At 40.4% G+C, this 22,799-nt stretch overlaps 1 protein-coding gene across 13 annotated transcripts in view; it reads right to left on the reverse strand.

The window, feature by feature from the left end:
- Positions 1-22,799, reverse strand: part of FANCC (FA complementation group C) — a 302,041-nt gene that overhangs the window by 9,175 nt on the left and 270,067 nt on the right. For all 13 annotated transcript variants that reach the window (XM_073880710.1, XM_025851675.2, XM_025851664.2 and 10 more), the window contains 4 exons: positions 17,680-17,755; positions 15,123-15,204; positions 12,672-12,846; positions 8,212-8,418 (listed from right to left, as the gene is read on the reverse strand). In XM_073880710.1, coding sequence (XP_073736811.1) covers positions 8,212-8,418; positions 12,672-12,846; positions 15,123-15,204; positions 17,680-17,755 — 540 coding nt within the window. The remainder of the gene's footprint in view (positions 1-8,211; positions 8,419-12,671; positions 12,847-15,122; positions 15,205-17,679; positions 17,756-22,799) is intronic.

Consider the following 22,799-nt stretch of genomic DNA (forward strand, 5'->3'; position numbering starts at 1 on the left):
ATCCCTTTAAGTCCCTCATATGTTACTAGTTGCTTCTCTCTTTCCGCTTTTAAAATTCTCTCTTCATCTTTAATCTCTGACATGTTACTTATTACATGTCATGTGTAGACCTCTTTAAGTTCATCTTGTTTGAACTTTATCTGTGCTTCCTGAACCTGGATGACTGTTTCTTTCCCTAGGCTAGCAAAGTTTTCAGCTATTATTTCTTCAAATAAGTTTTCCGACCCTTTCTCTTTTCTCCTTTGGGACCCCTATTAATGCAAATGTTTGTTCACTTAATGTTGTCCAAGACACCCCTCCCCTTAACCTCATTTTTAAAAATTATTTTTTCTGCTCAGCTTGGGTGTTTTTCTATTACCCTTTCAGATCATTGATCCATTCTTCTGCATCCTCTAATCTGTTGATTCCCTCTGGTGTATTTTTCATTTCAGTTACTGTATTCTTCAACTCTTGATTGATTCATTTTTATATTTTCTATCTCTTTGTTAAAGTTCTCAGTAAGTTCAGCCACTCTTCATTCTGGTGAGTATCTTTATGATCATTACTTTGAACTCTTTAACAGGTAGACTGGTTATCTCCATTTTATTCAGTTTTTTTTTTTTTTTTTCCTGAGGTTTTGTGCTTGTTATTTTGTTTGGAGCATATTCCTCTGTCTCTTCATTTTGCCTGACTTTCTGTGTTTGTTTCTATGAATTCAGTGGTAGAGTTACTTCTAAACTTGAAAGAATGGTCATCTTCTGTGTAGACTGTGTGTGCCTGGTGACTCTTGACTAGATGCTTGGATCTGTGTCTGGTGTAGGTTGGGGGTCCCAGGGTGCTCTGTGCAAGGGGCCCATGATGGGACAGCAGAGGCCAAGGTGGGGATAGGCTGGGAAGGCCTGGGGTGCTCTGCACTGAGGGTCTCTTAGCAAGTCATCTGGAGCCAAAGTGGTGCTGGCCTGCATTTGTGTCACTTTGGTGAGATGGCTGGAGCTATAGTGAATGCTGACCAGGGGTGTCCTGGTCTGCACTGTGCTGGGTGGGAAGGCTTGGGCTAGTATAGACTAGAGGCCCAGGCTCACTGAGGTGATAGGCTGGCTGGGGCACCTGGACCCTGCTCCCATCCATTCTATTAAGGTGGGGGGGGGGATGTAAACCATGGTGCTTGCCCAGCCCTTTGATCTGGAGAGAGTCTGCCCCTGCCCAATGACTGGAAAGGTTCTAGGGATGGATCCTTTATATTCTAGTTGTTCTTTTTTTTTTTTAAATATTTTATTTATTTGACAGAGAAAGACATAGCGAGAGAGAGAACACAAGCAGGGGGAGTAGGAGAGGGAGAAGCAGGCTTCCCATGCAGCAGGGAGTCCGATGTGGGGCTCAATCCCAGGACCCTGGGATCATGACCTGAGCCAAAGGCAGACGCTTAACGACTGAGCCACCCAGGCGCCCCTAGTTGTTCTTTTAAATTACAACATTTTTCTGTTCCCCAGGGTGTCTGGAACTGTGTGGGCCAGAGGCATGGGGCTTACTGAGGTGGCAGGCTGGCTTTGGTGCCGAGACCCGGCTCATGTCTGTGCTATGAAGGTGAAGGAAGAACATCAATCATGGTGCTCCCCAGCCCCTCTAACCCAAAGAATTGCAGCATCTCCCCCATTGTTTAGAAGGGCTCTAGGGCTGATTCCTTTATATTTGAGTTGGCCTTTTAAACCAAGGCTTTTTTTTTCTGTGCCCCAGGGCAGACAAATCTACTCCTGGTCTCTCAGTACTATCCCTCTCCACTGTAGTTGGGGGTTTCCTTTCATTACCGTTGTCTCCATCTTTCTTGCCATTCTCTATGTGGTCTATCTTCTGTTGTGCAGAAGCTGTTCAGTCATCCTTCAGTTCTTTGGGAGGAACTGCTCTATAAATAGGCATAGATTCGGTGTGTCCATGGAGATAGGCGAGTTCAGCATCTTCCTACATTGCCATCTTGGACCAGAATTCATAACTTAATTATTTTATAACTGGAAGTTTGTACCTCTTAATCCCCTTCACCTGTTTTACCTCCCCCACCCCCAACAACCACCACTCTGGTAACTATCAATTTGTTCTATGAGTCTGTTTCCATTTTATTTTGCTTTTTCATTTGTTTTGTTTTTAAGTTTTAATTCTTATTTTTTTTAAATAGTTAAGGACATTTTAATTTAATCTATCTATCTACTTTAAGTAAGCTCTACGTGGGGCCTGAACTCATGACCCCAAGATCAAGAGTCACAAGCTCTGTCAACTGAGCCAGCCAGGTGCCCGTTTTGTTTTTTAGATTGCACATATAAGTGAAATCATATGGCATTTATATTTCTATTTATTATTTTTTAAAAATCCTTCTCCTTCTTATTTCACTTAGTAAAATACCCTCAAGGTCTATCCATGTTGTGGCAAATGACAAAATTTCATTTTTTTCCCATTTTTTATGGCTGAGTAATATTTCATATATATTCCATGTCCTTTTTAGCCTTTCAGGTACTGATAGACACTTAGGTTGCTTCCATATCTTGGCTATTATAAATAATGCTACAATGAACATAGGGCTGCATATGGTCTTTTTGAGTTGGTGTTTTCGTTTTCTTCAGATAAATACCTAGAAATAGAATTGTTGGATTGTAAGTAGTTGTATTTTTAATTTTTTGAGGGACTTCCATATTGTTTTCTATAGTGGCTGCACCAATTTACATTCCCATCTGTAATGTATAAGGTTCTCTTTTCTATACATTCCTGTCAACACTTACTTTGTGTCTTTTTGACAATAGCCCATCTGACAGGTGTGAGGTGATAGATCATTGTGGTTTTGATTTCCGGTCCCCTGATGGCTAGTCATGATGAGCATCTTTTCAAGCATCTCTTGGTCATCTGTATTTCTTTGGAACAAATGTCTGTTTAAGTCCTCTGCCCATTTTTTAATCAGGTTTTTTTTTTAGGTTGTGTAAGTTCTTTATATATTTTGGATATTAACCCCTTATCAGATATATGATTTGCAAATATCTCCTCCCATTCAGTAGGTTATGTTTTCATTTTGTTGATGGTTTCCCTCACTGTGCAAAAGCTTTTTAGTTTGATGTAATCCCATTTATTTTATTTTAGCTTTTGCTGCCCTTGTTTGAGGAGACTGGTTCAAAAAAATATTGCTAAGATTGATGTTGAAGAGCTTACTGCCTATGTTTTTTCTTCTAGGAGTTTTATGCTTTTAGGTCTTATATTCAAGTCTTTAATCCATTTTGAATTTACTTTTGTAAAGATAGTCATCCAGTTTTCCCAGCACCATTTATTAAGTGTCTTTTCCCCATTGTATATTCTTACCTCCATTCCTATAGATTAACCATGTATGTATGGATTTATTTCTGGATGCTCTATTCCATTGATCTCTATGTCTGTTTTGTGCCAATACCATACTGTTTTGATTATGATAGCTTTGCAGTATAGTTTGAAATCAGGGCACGTGTTACCTCCACCTTTGTTCTTTCTCAAGACTGCTTTGGCTATTTGGGATCTTTTGTGGTTCCATACAAAATTTAGATTTCTTTGTTCTAATCTGTGAAAGATGCCATTGGTATTTTGGTGGGGATTGCAATGAATCTGCAGATTGCTTTGGGTAATAATTTTAACAATATTAATTCTTCCAATCAATAAGCACAGAATATCTTTCCATTTATTTGTGTTGTCTTCAATTTCTTCCATCAATGTCATAGTTTTCAGAGTATAGGTCTTTTCATCTCTTTGGTCAAATTTATTCCTACAGGGTGCCTGGGTAGCTCAGTCCATTAAGCATCTGCCTTCAGCTCAGGTTAGGATCCCAGGGTCCTGGGATCAAGTCCTGCATTAGGCTCCCTGCTCAGAAGGGAGTCTGCTTCTCCCTCTCCCTCTGCCCTGCCCCCCCTGCTCGTGTGCGCTTGCTTGCTAATAGAATCTTTTAAAAAAGTAAATTTAGGGGTGCCTGGGTGGCGCAGTCGTTAAGTGTCTGCCTTCAGCTCAGGTCATGATCCCAGGGTCCTGGGATCGAGCCCCACATCGGACTCCCTGCTCTGTGGGAAGCCTGCTTCTCCCTCTCCCACTCACCCTGCTTGTGTTCCCTCTCTCGCTGTGTCTCTGTCAAATAAATAAAGTCTTTAAAAAAAAGTTTAAAAAAAGTAAATTTATTCCTACATATTTTATTCTTTTTAATGCAATTGTAAATTGGACTGTTTTCTTAATTTTGCCTTCTGATGCTTCATGATTAGTGTATAAAAATGTAAACCATTTCTGTATGGTAATTTTGTATCCTGTGACTTTACTAAATTCATTTATTAGTTCTAATAGTTTTTTGGTGGAGTCTTTAGGGTTTTCTAAATATAGTACTGTCATCTGCAAATGGTGACAGTTTTATTTCTTCCTTACCAATTTGGATGCTTTTTCTTTTTCTTGTCTGATTGCTATGGCTAGGACCTCCAGTGATATGTTGAATAAAAGTGGTCAGAGTAGCATCCTTGTCGTGTTCCTGATCTTAGAGAAAAAGCTTTCATCCTTTTTTCACCATTGAGTATAATGTTGGCTGTGGGTTTGTCATATATGGCCCCTATTATTTTGAGGTACATTCCTTCTATACCCACTCTATTGAGAGTTTTTATCATAAATGGATGTTTAGTTTTGTCGATGCTTTTCTGCATCTATTGAGATGATCATATGACTTTTATGCTCCGTATTGTTGAATTTGGTTTGTGAATATTTTGTTGAGGACTTCTGCATGTATGTTCATCAGGGATTTTGGTCTGTAGTTTTTTGTGTGTGTGTGGTGTCCTTATCTGGTTTTGGTGGCCCCACGAATACATTTGAAGGCATTCCTTCCTCTTCAATTTTTTGGAATAATTTGAGAAGGACAGTCATTAACTCTTATTTATTTATTTATTTTATTTCCAGAGAGTGAATGGGGAAGGGGCAGAGGGAGAGAGAGAATATTAAGCAGGCTCCGCATCCAGCATGGAGCCCAATGCAGGGCTTGATCTCATGACCCTGACATCATGACCTGAGTTCAAATCAAGAGTTGGTTGCTTAATCAACTGAGCCACCCAGGCACCCCATTAAATGTTTGGTAGAATTCACCTGTGAAGCTGTCTGATCCTGGAATTTTGTCTTTTGGGAGTTTTAAAATAACTGACTCAATTTCATTACTTATAATGAGTCTATCAGATTTTCTATTTTTTCATGATTCAGTCTTGGATGGTTGCTTGTTTGTAGGAATTTATCCATTTCTTCTAGGTTTTCCAATTTGTTAGTGTATAGTTGTTTGTAGTAATCTCTTATGATCCTTTGTATTTCTGTGGTTTCAGCTGTAATTTCTTTCATTTCTGATTTTATTTCAGCCCTCTCTTTTTTTCTTGATGAATCTGGCTGGAGGTTTTCAATTTTATCTTTTTAAAGAACCAGGTTTTAGTTTCCTTGATCTTTTCGTGTGTGTGTGTGTGTGTGTGTGTGTGTGTGTGTGTGTGTGTGTGTGTTCCCTCTTCCATTTATTTCTGCTCTGATCTTTATTATTCCCTTACTTCTACTAACTTTGGCCTTTGTTCTTCTCTTTGTAGTTCCTTTAGATATAAAGGCATAAAGTTAGGTTATTTATTTGGGATTTCCTATTTCTTGAGGTAGGCCTGTATTGCTATGAACTGCTCTTTCAACTGCTTTTGCTGTGTGTGATAAATTTTGGAAAGCTGTTCCCATTTTCATCTGTCTCACGGTATTTCACTTGTCTCATGGTATTTCATTTGTCTCAAGTGACAAAAATGCCTCCAATACTTTCATGATTCAAAAGTGCCTGTTGCTGACTTTTTGAAATAACTGAGTAGGTATTTTGTTGAATGTCCCTCAATTGGGGCTTGTCAATTACTTTTCTCAATACTAGACTGGGGCTAGAGGTTTTGGGGAGGAAGACCACAGAAGTGCCACTTTCATCACATTATACTAAGGGTACCTACAGTCAACACGACTTATCACTGTTCATGTTGACCTTGATCACTTGGCTGAGGTAGTGGCTGAAAAGTGACTGTTATAACTTATACCTGGCCAGAGATAAAACATTAGTTGGTACTGAGGTCTATGGACACATGGACATTTTTTAGCTCTCACTTATGAAGTTCATCCACCCTAAACAGACTTGAAATAAAGTGAGGTATGCACTATATAAAACTATACAATAGATTTTGTGCTGCGATGGGCCCTGAGGAGATGGCACCTAGCACGTGTAACAGGTGAGTCCTCTTCTGCTCTTGACAACGCCCAAGCTCTTGAGAGGCCTTCTGTCTGAACACGAGAGGCAGGACTGACAGGCTGGCTGCTGTGGCCTGCCTGCTCAATGCTGACTATTCTACTAGGACTGAGGAGAACCTCCTGAGTGCTGGCTTCTGAGGTTCTTGGCAGTCCCACTTATCACTGGGACTCCCCTCATATTCACATTCAAACAGAACCTGCCCGGGGAAGGGAGCAAAAGGGGGTTCTCTGGGTGCTGGGACCATTCCTTTCTTGATTTGGTTGCTGTCTGCATAGTTATTTTTGGTTCATGAACATTAATCAAGCTGTACATTTTCTGCATGTATATTATATGTTAATAAAAAATAAAAACTAAAGCAAATAAAAATTCTAAGAGCCAGCTTGTGGATGCTTTTTAAATTTGCTCTTTTAACCATTTTTAAGTGGACAATTCATTGGCAGGAAGTAAATTCATAGTACTGTACAACCATCACTAACCATCACTATTATCCATTTCCAGAACTTTTTTTTTTATCCCAATCAAGCTCTCTATCCCTCTCCCCTGCCCAGCTCTTGGTAACTTCTAATCTACTTTTGTCTCTATAAATTTGCTATTCTAGGTACCTCATATAAGTGAATTATACAGTACATGTCCTTTTCTGTCTCACTTATTTCAGCATAATGTCCTCAAGGTTCATCCATTTGATAGCATGTATTAGAACTTCATTCATTTGTAGGGCTTAAAAATATCCCACTGTATGTACCGACCATACTTTATTTATCCATTTATCTGCTGATGGACAATTGGGTTGTTGTGCATATTGGCTATTGTGCATAATGCCATTGTGAACAGGGGTGGCTGTTTAATTCTATAAATTCTTTTACAGAGAAATAGAATTGCCAGATCATATGGTAATTCTGGTTAACTTTTTCAGGAACCATCAAACTCTTCCACAGTGGCTGTACAATTTTAATATTCCCAACTGGAAACATATGAGACTTCCAATTTCTTTTTCTTTTTCCTTTTTTTGAGAGTTCCAATTTCTCTACATCCTCACCCATACTTGTTCTTTTCCATTTTGTTTTTTTTTTATAATAGCCATCCTAGTGGGTGTGGAGTATGACCTCATTCTGGGTTTTGATTTGCACTTCCCTAATGGCTAATGCTGTTGAGCATTTTTTCATGTGTTTAATGGCCACCTGTATATCTTCTTTGAAGAAATGTCAATTCTGATCTGTTGCCCACCTTTGATTTAGATTTTTTCTATTGCTGAGGTATAAGAATTCCTAATATATTGTGGATACTAAACCCTTATCAAATGTATGATTTCCAAATGTTTTCTTCCCATTCCATGAGTTTGTCCTTTCACTGTCTTACTAATATCTTTTGATGAACAAGAGGTTTTTAATTTTGAAGAAGTTCAATTTATCTACTTGTTGTTGCCTGTGCCTTTGGTGACATTATCCAAGAAGTCACTGCCTAATCCAATGCCATGAATAATACTCACTTTTCACTTGGACCATTCTTTATCTCTCATGTCAGCTGGGTTTCAGGAAGAAATTCGCTGTAATTAGCAAACATTTTTTTTTTTTTAATTAACAAACAAAACTCTTTGGATTGCTACAGTGAACACACCTCACTGAAGTCTTGTTCCTCTTCATGAGGAAGGGAGTCATGCAATGTAACTAAAAGAGTAAGTACATGAGGACACAGAAGAACTAGCTTTGGCTATGGGCCCTGGCAGCAAGCTATGACCTAGAAGAAGTCACCTCCTTTCTCTGAGCCTCCATTTTCTCTTCCATGTCACGAAGGTGTTTTGAGGGGCAGGCTCTGGGGTCCCAACTGTCAATTTCACGGCCTGTCCTTCCATGTTTGGATAGAACCCTGGTACACCTACTCGTCAAAGGCCAGACCCTTGGGCAGACAATCCACCTCTTCCCTGGAATGTGAGTGAGCCTTAGCATGCTAGAAAAGGGGAGACTTACAAGGGTGATGACTTCCCGGGCAATCACATGGCCGCCAGGAGCCCAGAGCAGGAAGTTCAGGATGAGGCGCCTGATCAGCTTTTGACACAAAGGTGGTCTGGGGTCTCTGTCTTGGCTCTCTGCAGCTGCTGCCTGCAGATCCTTGGCTGAGAGAGTCGGACTTCTGAACAGTTTCTTGAGGTGGCCGAGCACTGCCTTTACCTCTGTCTGGGAAGTATAATTTCAAAGGTGAGATATGAGGGGAGAGGCAACACATGCATAGTTCTAGGACTGATTTGGGACTTTGAAGCAACCCCCAGAAAGAGGAGAGGACTGGCGCCCGAGGGAAGACAGACAGAGGCGACTCATGTCTGAGCTTACACACTGCTCCACACAAACCCAAATGGGCGTAATGGAAATTTCTTGACTTTCTTTCGTCTTGCTCACTAAGCAGCCAAGGCACCATGCCAGGAATTGACTTTTTTTTTTTTTAAAAGAAAGGAAATGGAGAAAAATCCTCAGCAGAATGTAGTCAGATTTTTATATTGTGGGAAAAAGAACAAAAAACTCCTTGAAGACTCACTCACTATCACAGCCACAAATCAATTAAAGCCCCCTGCAACTGGACCTCCACTGAGCCAATGTTCTGACAAGAATGAGTTTGCCTTTTGCCTTTTGCTATCTTTGAGGGAAGGAAACACACACACACACACACACACACACACACACTTGTTTTGTTTTAGACACAGGGACAGTCTGTTCATACATGTTTAAAGCCCAAGCAGAGGTCACAAGTCTATGGAATCCACATAATGGGTTGTTTTTGCATAAAAAATACTTATTTCATGCTGAGACTTCTGCTTGCTAGAAGAATGGTACATCAAGTTGTGACTTGGAAACAAAGAAAAAACTGAAAAGCCATAGATCCAAAATGCCACATGGCACTCATGAACAGCAATGTTCCCTCATTTTCGGAAGAATACTTAGGCCTATTCTGAGAATTCCCATGACCAATTTTATGGATTTTGTGTGAATCTTTTTTTTTTTTTCCTGGAAGTTAAGGCCTCATTCAATGAAGTCTGTCATAAACTCCAGTACACTAGGAGTGCTGTGTGAGCTATTCTGACCACAGTCCAAGACCGTGAGAAACTGCACCACGGGGCTCTTCCACAGAGAATGGCAGCATTCCAACAGGAGAGGGCTACTCTCTCACCACCTCCTTCTGTCAGCTGGGCCCAGCCTGCCCTCATCTGATGGCGTCTATGGGAGCCCAAGACCCTCCTGTCATCTAAACGGTGTGCAAAAATGTCAGAGCTTAGGAAGTTATGCCTTCATATCCATTTTGTTCTTGACTGAAGAAAATCTTCTTGATTTTCTACCCTTGTCCAGTACTCCCTAAGACTGGTCATCTTCATCCCAGACCATCTTTCCCTTTAAATGCCTTCCATGTCCATAAGCTTCTACCTGACATGCCAAAACTTTATTTTTATTTTTTTTTAAAGATTTTATTTATTTGACAGAAAAAGAGAGAGAGCGATCACAAGTAGGCAGACAGGCAGGCAAAGGGAGAGGGAGAAGCAGGCTCCCCGCTAAGTATGGATGATGCAGGGCTCGATCCCAGGATGCTGGGATCATGACCTGAGCTGAAGGCAGATGCTTAGCCCACTGAGCCACCCAGGCGCCCCCCGACACGCCAAAACTTTAAATGCTTTTTCATTTGTTTTTAGGTAAAAGACATAAGCTTTCTTTTCTAAGTAGTACTTTTCTATCCTGCATTATGAAAATTTACATATGCTCACTGCAGAAATTTAGAACAAAAAAGTATTTAACTCCACTACGCAAATAAAAGTTCTGATCTAACTTGATCTCAGGCTGGTCCTGCTCCATTTTCTCCAGAAGAGATGGAGGAAACCAGGTTCACATCCTTCTCGTCTTTTTCCCATGCCTTGTGCACACAGCACTCACTATGCACTATGTTTTCTTACAGTTTTCACAATGCACTGTAAGCAATGTCATGTATCTATGACAGTCTTTGAGAACATGATTTTTCATGGCAGAATGCTAGTCCATGGTTAGAATATGTCACAATTTATTTAGTCAGTTCTTTACTATTCAAAGTTTAGGCCATTTGTAATGTCTGCAATTACAATAATGCTCATGTCTTATACATAAATCTTTGTATGGATCTCTAATTATTTCCCTAGGATAATTCCTAGAGGTGGAATGACAAAGTTAGAGTATGAACCCTGGCCTAATTCTTAGGGATATACAAACACAGGCATTTTTTGTTTTTATCATGATCCAATTCAAAGTTAGCAAAAGAAGATGGACACTGGCTGGCAGTGAACACAGTCTGCAGAGCGAAGGGTGGGTCTTTGTGCGGTGGCTGCTCTTGCTTCCCCACTACTGAACCTCAAGAGTGGTCAGGGGAGGGGGTGCTTCTAGCTACAGTATGCTATCAGGGCTGAGCGATTAACTGGATTTAATGACACCTTTTGAGGAAAAGGCACAGATGCTGTCAGGCTCATTCAAATCTCCCAATAATCACACGTTCAAAGGCAGCTCACAGTTTGTTTCTCAAGTCACCCAAGAGACCATCAAAGGGATTAAAGCTCAAAAAACCCAGGAGAGTGAGAGGCATAGCCTACTAATTAAACTAGGAAAATGGGCCCACTTGCTTCTCAGGATGTCACACATACCAGCGCCTCAGGTTGGGCACCAAGGAGGAAGAAAGAAGCTTTGGGATCACAAACATGAAAGGTGGCTTCAATCACAAGACGAACAGCCACCTCTGACAGGAGAGCTAAGAAGGAAGCGAACATGCTGGTGCTAAACTACTCTGAGTGAGCTAATCTATTTTTTTTAGAAGATTTTATTTATTTATTTGAGAGAAAGCAAGAGAGAGCATGAGCTGTGGGGAGGGTCAGAGGGAGAGGGAGAAGCAGACTCCCTGCCAAGCAGGGAGCCCGATGTGGGGCTCGATTCCAGGACCCCAAGATCATGATCCGAGCTGAAGGCAGATACCCAACCAATTGAGACACCCAGGTGCCCCAAGCTAATCTATTTTTATCCAGTATGCCTAAGCATCCCTGGAGTAAGAACTATGCACAGGTTTTATTTAAAAAAAAAAAAAAAAAAAAAAAGACCAAGTTAAGTATTAGAAAGACATGCCAATGCAGAACTTCCTAGAACTTACATTTTTGGGGGGGACAACTTATTTCTCTACAGTTCAAAAGTGAACCTCTGTTGGTTTCTATGATCGATATAGAATTTAACATACAACCTACCTACTTAGCTTATAAACAATCAAAGTATATATAACAGGGCTTTGGAAATCATGCATGTGCTACATGCAAGTGCTACATGCATTTTAACATCTACTATTATTAAAAATAAGGATTTCCCTTAATTAGGATTAGGATTTCCCACTTAATTAGTTTGATATTTTAAAAGGGAAAGAGAAGGCTTTCTTTTTAATCATATAGTAACCCTCAAATACATATGTGGATTATGATAATTTCTTTAAAATGTTCTATTTTTGGTCCGAAATAATCACCAAATTTCCACTTTTTAAAATCCAAAACTCTTTTTTTCCTCTACCATGCAAGCCTTTAAACAAGTAATATATACAGACATATCTGTACTAGTCCGCTTTTTTCCAACAATGGAAAACATCAAGCAAAAAGGAGCATTGCTCTCTACATAAAGAAACCTGCTCTCTTTAATTATTAAAATTAGCAAAAAGTTCTAGCTTTAGTTAAAGTTTTAAAACCCAACAAATAAATGTTTGCAAGGGAGGTGCCAATGCCTTTAATCAAAGCACTGCTTCCTGTAATCATTATACTCCACATAAAATAATAACTCTCTTTGCCATAGACAATCTAGTACTTAGCGGCTCTGTTATTTATGGAATGCCCAAGTCCTTTTTCAGAAGCTAAGGGGTTAATATCAGATTACTTTAGTAAGAGTTCTAAACAAAGCTGGTAATGTGAGGTCTGTTGACTGATCCAAGAAAGCAGTAAGTCAAGATAGGCCGGGCTGCTGATCAGAGAGAGGACAGTGCTCCTCAGAAGAGCAGTCAGACTCCGCAGAGCAAATGCTAGAGGACGTGGCCCCTGGGCCAGGAGTGTCTGTAAATGAGGGCAGAGGAGGCAGCTGAGCAAGACCAGATAAAACAATGTGGGGGACAGAAGGGCTAAGCCTCATCTCCTCCGTGCTTCCTGGGAAAGCACAGTGGCAGTGTCCCGTCTCCAGTCAACTCTGTGAGGCAAGACGACGTCTCGGACCACAAACCCAGCACACACGCACTCACTTATCTGGGTGGACATCGACATGCTTCCCCAATGAACACAGTGAACACTCAGTGCTTAGGTGCCTGGGGGTTAGTGGAAGCCAAACCCACTACAGGCCCCCACCTGCAGCATCCTTTCTGATCCCGAGACGGACCCAGAGCACCACACAGAGTGGGCCCTGCCACCCACCATGGTCTGTGCTCTCTGCAGACTCCTGTCACGTGGGCTGTAGCTGAATGCCAAGAGCCACAGCAGGGCCTCAGGGGGTTCAGCTTCTGACATCACTAACTGCTCAGCCGCGATATCAGCCCATCCTCCAAAGTGAACGAACAAAAACCAGCACTCAAAGGGGCCTCCGTAGGACCTGGAACAGAATCAAAACACATGGCAGCCCGGCAACTTGATTTCTTTCTCTTTTTGGTTCTTAAAGCAACTGTCATGTTTGCAAATGGTTGGCTTAAATTGTTCTTATGCACTGAAGTACAACTTGCAAGGAATACAAGTTAGACTCAGAAAAGTAGCTCACAATGCCATGCTGAACTCATCACAGGGCCATCAAAGGCAGGTCTTTCAAAACCCCACGTGCCCTGAGGACTTCAGACATTTAAATCTTTATATCCAAGGACCACGAGTGAGTACAGGACTTTGACAAAAAAAGATTCTGGACCATGACCAAGAGGAATGCCACAAGATGAGAACCTGCAGGCACCCCTCCGCTTTCTCCCTGGCCTGCACAGCTGGGCTGCCATGGAAAGTGGGGCCCCCCAGCGACTACGCAGCCGCCCAGATAGCTCCAGAGCAAGAAATGAGGGGGCTCCTGGGGGTCCAGATGGAGACCAGAGAAGGGATGCAGACAGAAACATGCGTGGTTTCCTTTCTGACAAAACACAAGGTTCTGGTCAGTACTTTGGTAATTATGAATTTTTAATGGGCTGCATACTGTATTCTTTCCTGTCATCACGTATATGTCCAAGCTGAAAAGCTAGAAGCTTTTGTGAAGCTATCCTTCCATCAGGCTGGGAACTGAGAGGTGTGCTGGTTGTTTAAAGGGTAGACTCCAGTCAAGGAAAGGACCCATTAATGTGCACAGTGACAGTGTCAGCAGCTTAATATCTCCCCTGGAGAAAAGGGAGCAGACTGGCCTGAGATCAAGTTAAATCAGAACTTTCCTTCTGAACCAGGGAATCTCCTGGAACAGAGAGTTCTAGGCCTCCCTTGGTTGGATCTGGGTCTGCTGTATCTGTTCCAAGAACAAGTGATTAAATGTTTTGAAATCTAGCTTGTGGAACAATGGAGAGAAAAGAAGAAAGGAGGGTATTAATCTTAAGTAAGATTAAGTAGTGCTCTGTGGGCCGCATCAGTGGTCGGCTGGGTTATGATGTCTCAAAAGCAAGGAACAAGCTCCACAGGGTCTCTCTCCTACAGACCTCACTATAAGCCGAGCACCAGGGCTCTCTCACGCTCCCTGCTCACAGATGGGCATCACACCTGGATCAGAGCTCAGAGCTTGCCTTGCACAAATGGGCCTGGTCCTTCTTGCTGTTTTCTACCAGTAACTAAGTATGTGAGGCAGTCCCAGTGGCCGGGTGAGAAAGCATCTAAACCTGCTCACCCACCCCTCCCTGCAGGTGGACCCTGAAATCTAATTAAGGCAGATCTAGGTTAGGTAGGAGTACCATGAAGTTTTGGGTCTAGGTCTTGCTCTGCAACAGAGACAATCTGAAAGGATACACATGGGGCTGATGGTGTTATAGGTTGTCAGTGAGTCCAATACTCTGATCCCCGCTTGGCTGCTAGTTCTTTTTGTCTTGTTTATTGGTAAGAATCTTGTCGGGGAGGGGTAGGTGAGTAACTGGCACAAAGCCTTCATCAGTGATCATGAACATAAGGAGGACCAGGCGGAAACGTGATGGCTCAGTGAGGAGATTACAGAGAATTTCAAGAGGGAATAGTGGCAAAAGGAACAAATAAAGACAGTCTTAGTAGGTTAGTATAGACAACAAATAAAATATTTGTATTCTACAAAAAAGTAAGTCAAGAGGAAGCTGAAGGGTGTTATGTCACAAAGAACTAAAAGCCTAAATGTGATTGCTTTTAGGAAAATAATGTATATGAGAGGGTACTTAATATCATGTTAGAAATTAATTTATATTAGAATGGATTTTCTAACTTTAGAAAAATATTTATTAAAAAGAGGAGGAAAAGGGGCATTTTATCCTACTGTGCAAGAGAAGGTTAGCATTTCCTTCCCTAGAGAGTAAGAGGAAGGGAGAAGACTAAGGGACCCAGGGGGCACCGCCCTTCTCCTTCTGCATAGCTGGGGGTGGGGGTGGCATGCGGGCACTGCTTTTTTTTATAGGGTCTATTTTTCTTATTGTTATGCTTATATATTTCAAAATCCAATACCGGACATTATTCAGGACAGTTTCTATACAAGGTATTTACATACATACCTGTTGATTCTGAGCGATACATGCGGCTCGCTATGTGCTTCCTCTACTTCTCACGTAGCAATGTGCTTACCTGTTTGGGGATGGCCACAGACCAGTAAGGCCGTCCCATCAGCCCTCCATAAAGGGAAGGTCAGGATCAAGAGAAACCACCGTGACTCAGACCTACAAGTCGTAGGGATTTGCTTACCCGTGAGTCTGGTCTTCAACCATTTCTCTGAGCATTTCAGAAATATGTTTCAGTGGCTGGTGCCACAGTTCTTGTGGGATCTCTGTGGGTAGAGAGACAGACCAGAGGGAACTGAAGAAAAGTCAAACCTATCAGGATCATCTGCTGCTAAGACCAGAAGAGCTTTGGAAAAAGGCCTTGTTTTTCCTGGTCCACGGGACCCATACCACTGGTCTCATGCTGTTCCCAGTCCATATCCATCCCTTAGGCCTGGGAAGATCCTCAGTGTTTACATAGAACTAAACAAACTTCAAAGGCTCTTTAACTCAGGTATATGGAAGGAGACAAATTGCAGCCTGCCCTAGGACTGGAAATGTTATGTTGCAGATACCCCAGGTTTTTTTCTTTCCTACCCTCCCCATCACTGACAATTCATGATTTCAAAGTACATGGAGATGGTAATAAAAGTCAACAAGGAACTAAGAATAGGCTGCCCAACTGTTTTTCTATGACTGTGATGAATTCAGAATATGATTTCAGGTTTAAAGGAAAGGCCAGGAAAATAATACACAGATATCATACAAACAGATGTCCTTTCTTGAGTTAGTTTTTCTAGTTTCATAATTATCCCATTGTTTTAGACACATCTGAACATGTGTGTATCTGCAGTTCTAAACAACATCTGAAAAAGTTACCACATTTCCATGCAGTGATAGGCTCTATAATTAAATACATCAGAAGATAATGTAAGCGATGGGGTAAGCACTGCTAACGACCCCACAAATGTCATGGATTACAGGCTCATACATTATCTTTCCCTCCTCTGAAATGCCCATAACTCTTGATTTGTAGCCTTTAAAGGCATGTTTCATTTTCTTCTTTGTATTAATTATTTAGATACTTATTTTATGTCCCCCTCTACTGTAGCTCTTGGATAGTCAGGGCTTGTAAGTGATCTATCTTTTATGCCCCACAGGACTTAACAGTAGGCACAAAATCAATTTCTGATGAACAGAAGATTCTACTATTAAAAAATACTTCAGGGGCACCTGGGTGGCTCAGTCGGTTAAGCATCTGCCTTCGGCTCAGGTCATGATCTCAGGGTCCTGGGATCAAGCCCCACATCGCGCTCCCCGCTCAGCAGGGAGTCTGCTTCTCCCTCTGCTCCTCCTTGTGTTCTTTCTTTCTCTGTCTCAGATAAATAAATAAAGTCTTAAAAAAATACTTCAATTTGTGAACTTAACATTTTTTTCAAAAGTAATATGCTGAAAAGCAGAATAGGAGGAACTCCTGCTAAAATTCACTTATTTATTTTTGGACGTAAATCTAGGACAGTCACATAAAGGAAAAGGTAAACGGCTGACTTCATGCCCAAGGTATCACCTTAGTCTTTTGTTTATAGATTTCCCAACTTAAAAAATAACAACTCCAGTATTTTTTCTGGAGCTCATTCAGTTTTTCACATAGGCTTACCTCAGGCTTTGCTAATCTGACCTAAGCTGTCAAGTGTACCCCTAGAAAGAGAAATGCTGACTTTTTTGTCTCGTTATCAAAGTTTTCCCGTTGTGTGCCCACAGGGTAAGTTTCACAACACTGTTGACCCCAGGTCCTGCCAGCCTCATTAGCACCTCTACCGCTAGCACCTGAGAGGACAGGGTCGGATGGGTCACTTTGGGTGAGAACCTACATCTTTTAGAAAAAGGAAAAAGAATTGGATTTTATAAAATGCCCTGAAACTTTGAATCATCTACTTTCCTTGAATGAATCAACTTACTCAAGTCTCAGGAAAAATGCAAGCAAAAATGGCATAAAAAGGAAATACTACCAGCTCTTTCCCTCTTTTTTTTCCTTCCACAGTTAAAATGCCTTTTTCTCTGGCACAGTCTGCGCTGTGTCAGTGCTGCCTTTCCCTCAGATGCCAGGCTGCCATGGGGAAGGATGCCTTTATTCTCTATGCCTGAAATGTTGCCTAAACACAAGTTCCTACACATGCCAACAGGTCAACTCCAGTAAGGATGGAATCATCACTTTCCCAACTGGATGTGACCAATGGAAGGCTGGCAAATGAAACCAGAGAAGTCCATGATCCAATACACTTACTGAATTCTTTCAAAAGTCTTCTTCCCTTGGCTCGGTTAGGAGAAATTTCCCCTAAATTTCCTAGGCTTTGTTCATCATTTTATCTTTCCTTCTGCAACAAGGGGCACGGAGTGGAAAGAATGAAATACAAATAAATGTACTGTTTTAATATTCCTCAGCCAAGTCTTAGCCTGATCCTGGCATTCAGGTGCATCTGGCCAGCACCAGTAGAAGCCTGTGTTATCCGGAGCAAACTATCAAAACTTAACAAGAGGCCATTTTTTTTTCTTTTGGTAAGTGATGATAACTGGGAAGTCCAGAAAATTCTCATATCAAAATCCCACAGAATGTGAGACCCCGAGAGCTTAAAGGAATGTTAGAGATGACCGAGTCCATCTCCCCTGTTTTATACATAAGGGACTGGTAGGGCAGGGTCGTTATTGGTCAGCGTTCTTTCTCAGAAATTATTTTAATATGGGTAGAATCAACTTTCACATACCTTTCGGGTGTTGGAGCAGCATCATAACAAGAGATGGAGAAGCATAAGGAAAGTAGGTTTTGAATGTAAACTTTAGCTACAAGAGAATAAAAAATTCAAAACCACATGAACATTAGGGTTGAAAGGGATATTAAAAAAGAACAAAATCTTGCATCATCTACCCCAAAAAGACCTACTAGTACTAACATGGTCAGAATGTTTTCTTAAACATTTATTTAAAAAAAAAAAAATGCTTCCAATAACCTTGTAAATATGTTCCAGAAAAATGAACCTTTTTGAAATCACCTTCTGGGGCTTCAGAAAAATAAAGTTATGTTCCTGATGCCTTCATAGCAGTTCTTTACCTCACATGAACCCAATTATGCACATAAATCTCCTATTTAAGTGAGAGTTTCTAAGGCAGTTATGAGATGTTAGGTATTCCAGCATGATTTTTTAACAACAAAAAAAGCATGAAACAACAATGGTGCTCTCAACACTTTGAGGGCCAAAGCGCTATAGTTATTTATGCCCTCTGAAGGCAGAGTGGCTTTGAAATATGTTTGTAAGAAATTAAAGGAAAATCTAGAAACAGTGACGTGCTCGGGCTTTGATGAGTTTTGGTAAATCTGTAAATCCATGTGACCATCATCCCAGTCAAAACAGAGAACATTTCTGTCACCCCAAAAACTTCATTTGTGGTTTCACCACTCCCCAACAATCAATATTTTGATTTCCACAAGAGAGTTTCATTTTGCTTATTCTTGGATTTCATATGAATAGAACCATAGAGTTCTTTTGTGTCTAATTTGGCTCAACACATTTACATTTTTTTTTCTTTAGATTCTTCCATGTTACTCTGCTTGTTGAGTAGTTCGTTCTTACGGTCTTTTCTTATTGCTTGAAATAATCATCGTATGAATATACCATAGTGTTTATTCATTCCCCTATTGATGGGTATTTGGGTTGTTTCCAGTTTGGGGCTACTATGAAAAAAGCGTCAAATTAACATTCATATTTATGCCTTTTTGTGGACATGTGTTTTCATTTTTCTTGGGTAAATAGCACAGGAGTAGAATTACTGAGTAGATGCCTGTTTTACTTTATTAGGAAAATGCCATGTAGTTCTCCAAAATGGTTGTATCATCTCATATTCCCACCAGCAATTTATGAGAATTCCAGTTGCTCCACACAGCAAACATTTGATATTGTCAATCTTACTAATTTCAGCCATTCCAGTGGGTATGAAATGTCACCTCTTTATGCATTTACTATGCATCTTCTTGACAGCAAATGATGTTGAACAATTTTCATGTGTTTAGTGCCAACTTATATATCTTTTTTGAAGTATTCATTTCTTTTCTACATTAAAAAAAAACCCGAGTTGCTTCTTAAGGAGTAAGAGATCTTTATATATTCTGGACACAAGTTCTCTGTTAAATATATGTATTGAAAATATTTTCTCCCAGGTGGTGGCTTGCCTTCTCACTTTCTTAATGAGTCTACCAAAGAAAAGAAGCTTTTCATTCTGATGAAATCTATAATTTACCCATTTTTTCTTGTATGGTTTATGCTTTTTTTGCATCCATTGTAAGAAATCTTAGATTGTTCCAATGTAAAAAAAAGATATTCTCCTATGTTTTCTTCTAGGAGCTTTATAGTTTTAGCACTTATGTTGAAGTCTATGATCTATCTCAAATTAATTTTTGTATTTTGTGAGGCAGAGGTTTGTTTTTTGCCATATAGATATCCAGCTGTTTCAGCACATCTGTTCAAAACGTTCCTTTCCCCATTGAATTGCCTTGGTGTCTCTGTCAACGACCAACTGACCATACACATACACACACACACACACACACACACGTGTATATATAATGTATGAACTATATGGATATATATTTCTGGACTCTTCACTCTTCAGTTCTACCAATCTATCTATCCTTTTGCTGATACCTCACGGTCTTGATTACTGTAGCTTAAAGTCTTGATATCAGGTAGTATGAGTCTGCTGGGGTTTGTTTTTTTTTTTTGCATTTGTTTTTCAGAATTGTTCAGGCTATATTGTTCTGGAATTTTATGGGTTCTCTCACATATTTAAGTTCTTTAAAGCAATGTTCTGTAGTTTAGTGTAGAGATCTTACACATCTTTTATTAAATTTACATCTAAGTATTATTTTATTTTTTTAAAGATTTATTTATTTATTTTGGGGGGGTAAAGAGAGTGTGGGGCGAGGGGTGGAGGGAGAGGGAAACCAGACTCCGCGCTCAATACGGAGCTGATGCAGGCCCTATCTCAGGACTGAAGCCAAAACCAAGAGCTGGACACCCAACTGACAGCGCCACCCAGGCACCCCTTAAGTATTTTATATGTAACTGTGCATTTTTCTCTCTTTACTTCTGTCAATTTTTGCTTCAGAACTCTGTTACTGGGCACATATCCATCTATAATTGGTATTTCTCCGGACGACCTGACCATAATGCCATTATAAAATGTCCCTCTTTATCTCTTGTCATACCCTGTCTTCAAGTCTATGCCATCTGCTGCTAGTAGTGCCATACCAAATTTCTGTGATGATTCCTTGTATAACCTATCTCTTCCCTTTCTTTTACTTCACTCTATCTGTGTCTTTATAATTAGAACGGGTCTCTTGAAAACAACATACAGGTGGATCTTAGTTTATCCAATTTGACATTTGTGCCTTTTTACGAGCATATTTAGCTAATTTTTATTTAATTTTTGTAATTAATGTACCTGTTAGTATGTTTGGGTTTAAGTCTAACTTTTGATGTTAGTTTTCTTTTGTCCCATTTATTTACTTTTTGTTTCTCTAGCAGCTCACAGCCCTGTCTTATGACACCTCAAGTCCATCAGATTGTGCCTTCAGTGCTGGGCACCTGTGACCCCACAAACCGCCCCCCCCACCAACTCCTCACATGAGAGACCTAAGGAGACGGTTAGCAGAAATCCCAATGTGGTTTCCTTTTTCAAGGCTTAAATCTCCTCCAGTTTCTATGTGCTTTTTTAGTGGCTCTCTAGTACCTTCAAATAGTTTTAAACATATTGCTCAGAGTTTATAATTTTTATTAGGAGATTTAGTCTAATATATTACTGGACTCTGCCATTGCTGGAACCAGAATCTGAACTGATTTGCTGTTTGTACTAAGCCACTAGGCAAGTTTAGAAAAAGTGGCTTGTTGTGGCAACACTAGTCCAATTGAGCACACTGATGGAACTACAATGTGCTTGCCAAATACAACAAGGGTGAGAGGAAAGGATAAAAAGAGAATGCGAAGCACTGAAGATAAATATTTCTGACAATGGGAAAGAATGTGGATGAATGGGATTTCTCATAAAACTGCTGGGGGGAGTATAAATTGGTACATCCACATATGAAAACAATTTGGCAGTATCTACAGAAGCTAAATCTTTGCATACCTAATAACCAGCACTTCCACTCCTATATATATATATATGTATATCCCAGAATGTTCAGGGCAACCCTATTTCTAAAAGAAAACAAAATCTGGAAACAACCCAGAGGCCTACCACCACTTTCCCAGCAGAGTACTATATGGCAACACCCCACCGTGGCCACACACAACATAGAGCAATCTTGGCGAGTGGGAAAAGCAAGGCTCAAAAGGCTGCATACAGTATGCTACTCTTGTTTGTTGTTTGTTTTATGAAGTGCAAAAAAGTAGAGAAAACCTGGTTTAGGAAATCCCATATATGTGATTCCATTATTTTCAGGAAAAGCAAAGGAATGATAAACATAAATTCAAAACAGTGGCTACGTGGGGGAGAAAGGCAAGGCTGTAAGACAGAGACAGGCTATACAGATACATGTAAATTACTGTTACCGGTCCAGGTCTCATTTGGATATCAGATTCATAAATATTCATTTTATTAAGAATAAACGCATGACGGGCACCTGGGTGGCTCAGTCATTAAGCATCTGCCTTTGGCTCAGGTCATGATCCCAAGGTCCTGGGATCAAGCCCCACATCGGGCTCCCTGCTCGGTGGGAAGCCTGCTTCTCCCTCTCCCACTCCCCCTGCTTGTGTTCTTGCTCTCGCTATCTCTGTCTCTGTCAAATAAATAAAATCTTTAAAAAAATAAAAAAAGAATAAATGCATGAATGAATGAATGAATAAAACACAGAAAGGAAAGAGTGTTATGCATGGATCACACAGGACACAGGGTGTTATGCATTAAGGATTATGAGTAATCTAAAAATGGGCACTCAAGAAGGCAGGAGATCAATGATGAGAAATGGCCGTCAATTAAAAAGGCAGGCAATCAGGAATAGCCCTACAAAGAGAAATGACATAATATATGTATATGACGGCCTGTGCAAAGATAAGAGGTTACTGCCTTCTTATTCTGAGACCAAAGTCAGGGCAATGAATTCTTCCTTTTTTTGGATCCCTGCCTTGCTTTCCACTGGGACTCAGTTGTGTACCCCTCCAAACCGCCAGACCTGTGTAGCCTGAGCAGGGTAATATTCTAAAAGAAAAGCAACAAAAATAGAAAAAAAAAAAAGAAAGAAAGAAAAGCAAGAGAAATAGAACAAACAATCTTAAAATCTGTATGGAACCATGAAAGACCCTGAACAGCCAAAGCAATCTTGAGAAAGAAGAACAAAGCTAGAGTCAGCATACCCTCTGATTTCAAACCTTATTATAAACCTATAGTAATCAAAACAGTATTGTACTGGCATAAAAACAGACCCACAGATCAACAGAACAGAGAGCCCAGAAATAAACCCACACATACATGGTCAAGGACCCAAGAATTTACAAAGGGGAAAGGACAGTCTCTACAATTAATGGTGCTGGGAAAACTGGACAGCCACATGTAAAAGAATGAAACTGGACCACTATCTTAACAACATATACAAAAAATAAACTCAAAATAGATTAGAGACTGGAACATTAAGACCTGAAACCATAAAACTCCTAGAAGAAAACACAGGTGGGAAGTTCCTCAACAATGGTCTTGGTGATGATTTTTGTATCTGACTCCAAAAGCAAAGAGAACCAAAGTGAAACTAAGTAAGTGAACTACATCAAACTAAAGAGCTTCTGTACAGCAAAAGAAACCATCAACAGAATGAAAAGGCAACCTACCGAATAGGAGA

This window comes from Callorhinus ursinus, unplaced genomic scaffold (genome assembly GCF_003265705.2).
Source record: "Callorhinus ursinus isolate GAN/ISIS: 27379988/994484 unplaced genomic scaffold, GSC_fseal_2.0 scaffold39, whole genome shotgun sequence".
Classification (NCBI taxonomy): Eukaryota; Metazoa; Chordata; class Mammalia; order Carnivora; family Otariidae; genus Callorhinus; species Callorhinus ursinus.